The following is a 7,825-nucleotide window of genomic DNA, read 5'->3' as shown; positions in this document are numbered from 1 at the left end:
CATCGAAAGAACAGAGACGCGGATGTTCCAGAAACATCATCAACAAACGTTTTCTATTCCCACCGTCCCACATCAACAACAACCTCTGAAATCTTTTAAAAACAACATTATTCACCTGGAGTGAAGAACATCGTCGTTGTGAGTCTGCATTACACGCGTCAGCACAGCATCTGGAAAAGACCATTTCAAATTCAATCGGTAGTTCTCTTATTCTGAAAAGCCCAAAATATCATTCATATTTTTATTTTTTTTTTTAGTTTTTCTTGGTCACCAGAAGTCTCATATTCTTTCACTTTCTCGCCTCCACTTTATTAAAATAAATTTTTATTTTATTTTTATGAATTTAATTTTATTATGATATTTGAATAGAAAGTGCAGCATTTATTTCTCTGCCTGCAACCCTGATGCAATCTATCAGGAAGTCATTCAAATCTTATGGTTCCTTCAGCCAAACAAAAAGGTTTTCCGGCGCCGGAAACCCCGATTCTGACCACGAGCAGCTCCCCATTCTCCTCGACCAAGAAACGCACCGCCACAACGCAATGCCAGCCGGCGACTACGTCGTCAAAATCGACGATGCCGCCAATCCTTCCCAGGCCAACAAGATTTGGCGCGACTCAAGCTACGACTCCTGGAGGGGCGAAGGCTCGTCCTCCGCCGCCGGTGACCAGAGTTTTAATTTCCGGCAGACGGAGGACCCGCCGTCGCAGCTGATAGGGCGGTTCCTCCACAAGCAACGGGCCTCCGGTGAGATGCAGCTGGACATGGATTTGGAAATGGAGGAGCTCCAGGACGATGCCGGCGAAGGAAGGTTGACGCCGGTGGAGGAGTCTCCGGTGAACCATCGCAATTCCAGGGAGCTGAAGGTCTCCTTCGATGAACGCCTTTCCGATTCGAATCTCCTCGAACAGCAGAACGACCCCTTCAGAAGAAGGCACAATAGAGAATCGCCGACGGTTGAGGAGTCTCCGGTGAACTTTCGCAATTCCAGGGAGCTGAAGGTCTCCTTCGATGAACCCCTTCCCAATTCGAATCTCCTCGAACAGCAGAACGACACCTTCAGAAGAAGGCACAGCAAGGAATCGTCGACGATGGCGGACTTCCAACGCCCTCCGCAACCGCCGCAGTACGACCATCGTCGCTCGCCTTCGCCGTCGCCTGTTGACGATGGCGAGGTCCTTCGGTGCACCTCGAACGCTTCCTTCGAGAGAAACCTCTCCATGCAGAGAAAATCTGCGTTGTTGAAGGCCAAAACGAGATCCAGGTTGCTGGCCCCGCCAGACGAATCCGAGAGAAAATCGAGTCGGATTATGAAATCGGGTCAGCTCCAGTCCGGGTTTTTAGGGAGGAAGGGTGATGAGGAGGAGGACGATCCGTTTTTGGAAGAGGATCTTCCTGATGAGTTTAAGAAGACTCATTTCAGCTTCTGGATTCTTCTGGAGTGGGTGAGTTTGATTTTGATCATTGGGTTTTTGATAACCACCCTTTGCATTCCCTTTCTGAGGGAGATGAATCTGTGGCATCTTAAATTATGGAAATGGGAGGTTATGGTTCTGGTTTTGATATGTGGGAGATTGGTGTCTGATTGGGTCATTAGGATTGCTGTGTACTGCATTGAGAGGAACTTCCTCTTGAGGAAGAGGGTATTGTATTTTGTGTACGGTGTGAAGAAAGCAGTTCAGAATTGTGTTTGGTTGGGGCTCGTGTTGATTGCATGGCATTTGTTGTTTGACCAGAGGGTGCAGAGGGAGACCCACAGTAATTTCCTTGAGTATGTTAACAAGGTTTTGGTGTGCTTCCTTGTGGGGACTTTGGTGTGGTTGCTCAAGACTCTCATGGTTAAGGTGTTGGCCTCTTCTTTCCATGTGAGTACCTACTTTGATAGGATTCAGGAGTCACTGTTTAATCAGTATGTGATTGAGACGCTTTCGGGGCCTCCATTGGTGGAGATTCAGAAGGCTGAAGAGGAGGAGGAGAGGCTTGCTGATGAGGTCCAGCAGCTGCAGAATGCTGGGGTTACCATACCCCCTGACCTTAAGGCAACTGCTTTTTCTGATATCAAGAGTGGCAGGTCCAGGAGTGGAGTGCTCAAGAGCCCCAGAGCTAAGAGCGCCAAGTTTTCGCGCCCTCTTTCCAAGGGCTCTGACGATGGTGATGTTATCACCATTGATAACCTCAACAAGCTCAACCCCAACAATATCTCTGCCTGGAATATGAAAAGGCTGATGAACATGGTCCGGCATGGGGCTCTTAGCACCTTGGATGAACAGATACTTGATAGCGCCAATGAAGATGAGAACGCCACGCAGATCAGAAGTGAAAACGAGGCAAAAGTTGCTGCTAAGAAAATATTTCAAAATGTTGCTAGGCGTGGGTGCAGGTTACTTTTTCGTCTGTTGTTTGTTGCATACAACTTTTTCTAGTTTATAGAATCATTTTATCCGTTTTCTCATTGCTTTCTGTTTTGCAGGTATATATACCCGGATGACTTGATGCGATTTATGCAAGAAGACGAAGCTGCAAAAACCATGAATCTCTTCGAAGGAGCATCTGATTCTGGGAGAATAAGCAAAGCTGCTTTGAAGAACTGGGTGGTGAGAATTAGCTAACATTATGCAGCTTAATTTGAACAGAAGAACTGGATAGATATATTCAGTGTAGCGTCAAAAACATGCAGTTACTGTTATGTCTTCTTTTTCTATTCGTTGTCCGATTGCTTTACTTGATGTTTTCTCTTACATTTTCAATATGGTTCTATGCAATTATTTATTTGTCACAAACCTTGGCATGCAATAGTGTATTTACCAAAGTTCGGTTGGAAGAGGGGTAGTAGTAGAATCTAATTCATTTCTTTGAATCTGTCTGTGAGTTGCGCTGATGACACACATTGCACACAAGATTGACAGCATATAATTTCACTTGCCGATGTCATTTTTCTAATTCAATTCCTTTTTTTTTTATTATTATGAATAATCTTTGCATAGAGTTCAGAGTCAATATTTTTATCCTTGACTGGTTTCAGTTAATGTTTACATGCAACAGTTTGTGCTTGCTTTTATGCATTTGCAGACTGCTTTTAATTATTGATTTCATGCAACTGTTTATGCCTGCTTTTATAGTATTTACAGCAGTATCCTGCATTTAACTATCCAGGTCAATGCCTTCAGGGAAAGGAGAGCGCTCGCATTGACACTAAATGACACAAAAACGGCAGTGAACAAACTTCATCGAATGCTCAATTTTATAGTTGGAATTGTTGTACTGATTATTTGGCTCTTGATATTGGAACTTGCCACCACCAAATTTCTTGTCTTTTTGAGTTCACAGATTGTCTTGGTTACATTTATATTTGGAAACACCTGCAAGACCATATTTGAGGCAATTATTTTCCTATTTGTCATGCACCCATTTGACGTGGGAGATAGATGTGAAATTGATGGGATTCAGGTAATGTTCATCCGTTCACGACTTTACGGATTCTGTTCTCCTGTAGACACGTCCTAATTTCTCCCCCATGCTTGCTTACCAATTTCAGATGATCGTAGAAGAAATGAACATATTGACAACTATATTTCTGAAATACGATAATCATAAGGTGATCATCCCTAACAGTGTCCTTGCTACCAAGGCTATATTTAACTATTACCGGAGTCCTGACATGCAAGATATTATCGAATTCTACATACATGTATGCACCCCAGTTGAAAAGATTTCACTTATAAAACACAGAATAACCAGGTATGTGCTGAGAAATGTCTGTCTCCTTTGTCTTGTTGTTTTCTTTTTGTTCTAAATGTGATATCTGAGTGCTTGAAACTATTGATGGTCACAATGCAGTTTCTGTGAAAGCAAGAAGGAGCACTGGTATCCTTCACCTACTGTAGTAGTCAGGGATCATATAGACATACACATGGTGAAAATGGCTATCTGGCCCAGTCATAGAATGAACTTCCAAGATCAGACAGAAAGGCATATGAGGAGATCCATGTTGCTTGAAGAGTTGATTAAGATTTTCAGGGAACTCGACCTTAATTACCGCCTCTTGCCGCTGGACGTTAACGTCAGAGCCGTGCCTACCTCCTCTGAACGGCTTCCACCTAGTTGGCAATCGATTCCAAGCTGAGCAGAAGCAAATTCATGTAATTCAAAGCCCCTTTTTGTGTGGAATACCCATGGCGTTAACTGCTAAGAGGCACTATATTTTAGCAGGATAGCATGTGTAAAGAAAATGGCTTTGGTTTTTCTTAGTTAGATTAGTTTCATATGTACCAAGCTTAGTCTGTAGCTATGAAGCATGTCTAGGCACACGCATGTAGTAGATGTGGTGAAATTAGAAGTAGTAATCATTATCTTGTCTTGTTTATACTTTCACTATCAAAGTTCCCTGATTCTATACCTTGCCTCCATTTAAAAATTTTGAAAGTTTGCAATGCATTTATTTTGAAGATACTGAATAGCTTTATTTTTATTTAGAATTAGGGGAGATAAACAAGATGTTATCGATGTAGATTTGTTTATTATTCGTTGTAAGAGGATATTAGTGAAATAAGTAATGATTTAGCAGCATTACTTATCTTGGAATGTAACATTCTCAGTTATTTTGGAGGATGGCACTGTTACCCAGTTCAAATTATTAACACATTAGCATGGCTTACACACGCGTGTTGGTGAAGTCTTTTTTTTAATTTTCATATTATATTGTTATATTTATTACTTTACTTTGGTCTTGTCTCCTCGAGTATATATTTAAGTGTTCTTGTTACTAAGGGCTTTGTTTTCTAATTAGAGTTTGAGTTTCATCTCACTAATATTTAAAATGCATTGATTTTTAATGCATAATGTTATTATGCATATTATTACAGTGAAATTTTAATTCTAAGTAAACATAACAAAACAAAATACCCAACATAAGTTATTTGTTTTTTTTTTTTTTTCACAAATAAGAAGCGTGAATTATTAACCAATTCCTTGAGTTAACCGCCATTCTCATAAATAATCATTCATTTTATAATTAATCTTATAACTTGTATAGTTGTGTTTTACGGTTCAATTGTATTTGATTAATAATGATTAGGATTCATGGATACATAACAAATTAAAAATATTTAATGATTTTTAAAAGTATTATTTTTATTCTGAAAGTGCATTTTAACACAATTTCGAATATTTTTACCGAGTATACAATTTTGAGAAAACAATGCATGTAAAATTAAAAAAAATAAATAAATACAAATTCTGTGAGTTGGGTTGAATTATCCTGAGTTCATTAGTCATACCCCGTAAGCATCCTTTCGGTTAGAACTCTCAAAACGGGTAAGTCAGCTCGATCTGGTTCGACCTATCACGGGTTGATTACTTAGTGAGTAAACCCAATTCCGTTCATTTATTAATGAACCAGAAAAATCTGAACCCAGTTCGACCCACCACGGGTTGGTGGGTAAACGGATTGGCTCACTAACCCATTTAATTAGAGTTTTTTTTTAATAAAAAAAATTACAAATCTTCTATATTCAAATTTAAACAAATTTCACTTCCAAAAAATGATGTTAAACTGAAGACAATTCAAAATAATAATAAAAAGTATAATATAATTCAAATATCATCCAAAAAACGTACAAAAAACATACTCCTTGAAGAATTTCAGTGAAGAAGTGAGAGTGACGGCATCGTAAATGAGAGCAAGTTCTGTGAGAGTGATTTCTGAGAGCAGAAGCTACTTTTTTGGTATACACAGTGAGTGAATAAAGTATTTTATTTTTTAAGGTTTCATAAATAAAATAATAAATTAATAAAATAAAATTAGGTAGGTGGGTTGGCTGGCCAACCCGACCCACCACGAGTTTAACCTGCATGAGCCGAGTTTAAATAAGCTGGTTGAAATCTGACCCGCATAAAAAAAATTCAATTTTTTCAAACCCAACATGTGGTGAGTCGGGTTGACTCGCGGATTGTGATCCATTTTGACGACCGAGAAACATCTTTTCCTTTTTGAACTAAAATTAACAAGGTTGACTAATTGATTGATAAAGAATTAATATATTTTTAGTTTAAAACACATTATTGAGTGTAAAAGGTTTACCCTATTAGTTATTTAGAAATAATACACAATTTTAAAACAATTATTATAATTTATTATTGGTTTAATATCTCAATAAGTTTTTATTTTTGTCCAAAATCTAAAATAGGTTCCTGATTTTTTTGAGATCTCAATTAAGTCCTTATTTTTGTTAAATTAATGAAAATAAATCCTTTTCGTCAAATTTAACCAACGGTGTTGATGAGTGTGTAGCTTGGTATGGTGACAACCTAATTTTAATACACGTGTCATTAAGAACGTGTATGATTTCTTTTTTTAATTAAGGAAAGGGCATAGTTGTAAAATCTTATTTTAGTTGGAAAGTCCTTCTCTGCAGTTGCAAATGGATGAAATTGGGAAGGTTGAGTTTTGGGGTTTGACAACATTGCCTCCATCCTCGCTGCCCAGCACCGCTGGTAACTCCGGTACCTACGCCAGCCCGACCACTTCTACTTCAATGACCTCAAAACTAGCATCCTCCAATCGCGAACCTTAATTAAGGACCTCGTCAACATAGACCACGTCGATGAGATCTCCATTATGGACAACGCCACCATTGATGTCGCCATCGCCCTCCAGCACACCGCATGGAACTTCCGTGAAGGAAGATTCCAGAAAGGTGATGTCGTCCTCATGCTTCACTACGCTTACGGTGCCGTCAAGAAATCCATGGAAGCGTACGTCACTCGCGCCGGAAACAATCTTGTTGAGGTTCCCCTCCCTTTCCCTGTTAACTCCAACGACGAGATCATTTCTGAGTTTAGGAAGGCCTTGGAGAGAGGAAAAAGTAACGGAAATAGGGTTAGATTAACGGTGATTGATCACGTGACTTCCATGCTGTGTGTTATTCCTGTCAAGGAGTTTATTCAAATTTGCAGGGAGGAAGGGGTGGATCAGGTTTTTGTTGACGCTACTCATTCCATTGGATGCACTGATGTTGACATGAAGGAAATTGGTGCTGATTTTTACACTAGCAATTTGCATAAGTGGTTCTTTTATCACCTTCAATTGCTTCGTAGGAACCCTAAATTGCGTCATAGGAACCTAAAGGTTCTAGATCCGATTTACATCACCCTGTAGTTTCTCATGAGGGATGAATCCTAAAAATTAAATTCCTCCAATTTCATTTCATTTCAATTTCGTTGCCGAGAGAAAGGAGGCATTCAGCAGAAACTAAGATTAGAAATCCAACTTTGCCCTAGTTTACTTAATTTTTTAATTTAAAATTTAAGAAGTTAGAATTGAAACACGTATTATTTAATGACACTTATGTAAGAACTTATTGAAATATTAAACCTATTCGAGATTCTAGACGAAAATAAAAAATTTTATTATTTATTCTTATTTATTTGATCTTTATCAGAAGAATTTTATATTTCCGATATAATATTTTTCTTTCTCCTCGTCAATTCGGCAATCAGCCCAGGCACAATAAGGTTGGGCAGAAGGGTGTTTCATCCTACACCTCAAAGCTCTCATCCTGCACCTCCAAAAATTACCATTTTAACCTTAATCAATATTTTTTTAATATTTTCTCTTTCTTCATAAAGTCATCCTGTACCTCTCTAATTTTTTCTCTTTCTTATTAAAGTCAACCTACATCCTCCTAAAGTTTTCTCTCTCTTATTAAAGTCATCCTACACTACTTTAATAGATTTTAAAATCTATACAGTTTTTTTTTATAAATTTTTTAAATTTCATTTTGAGATTTAAAATTTAATAATAGTTTAATTTAAAATTTTAATATTA

At 38.4% G+C, this 7,825-nt stretch overlaps 2 protein-coding genes across 3 annotated transcripts; both read left to right on the top strand.

Annotated features, from left to right (window-relative positions):
* Nucleotides 1-4,449, top strand: LOC106772810 (mechanosensitive ion channel protein 6). 2 transcript variants are annotated; one of them, XM_014659407.2, is made up of 6 exons: nucleotides 1-198; nucleotides 370-2,380; nucleotides 2,471-2,594; nucleotides 3,154-3,447; nucleotides 3,536-3,738; nucleotides 3,838-4,449. In XM_014659407.2, the coding sequence occupies exons 2-6, from the start codon at nucleotides 405-407 to the stop codon at nucleotides 4,121-4,123; spliced, it is 2,883 nt and encodes a 960-aa protein (XP_014514893.1). In that variant the 5' UTR covers nucleotides 1-198; nucleotides 370-404; the 3' UTR covers nucleotides 4,124-4,449. The 2 variants fall into 2 exon arrangements, with proteins under 2 accessions (XP_014514893.1, XP_022641517.1); XM_022785796.1 differs by having other exon boundaries at nucleotides 2-198; nucleotides 449-2,380.
* Nucleotides 4,450-6,616: 2,167 nt separating this feature from the next.
* Nucleotides 6,617-7,156, top strand: LOC106770730 (probable L-cysteine desulfhydrase, chloroplastic). The gene has a single exon (XM_014656523.1). The coding sequence runs from the start codon at nucleotides 6,617-6,619 to the stop codon at nucleotides 7,154-7,156; it is 540 nt and encodes a 179-aa protein (XP_014512009.1).
* The last annotated feature ends 669 nt before the right edge of the window (nucleotides 7,157-7,825 follow it).

This window comes from Vigna radiata, chromosome 8 (assembly GCF_000741045.1).
Source record: "Vigna radiata var. radiata cultivar VC1973A chromosome 8, Vradiata_ver6, whole genome shotgun sequence".
NCBI lineage: Eukaryota > Viridiplantae > Streptophyta > Magnoliopsida > Fabales > Fabaceae > Vigna > Vigna radiata.
Note: the sequence above shows the minus strand (reverse complement) of the source record. Positions and strands in the feature narration are given on the sequence as shown.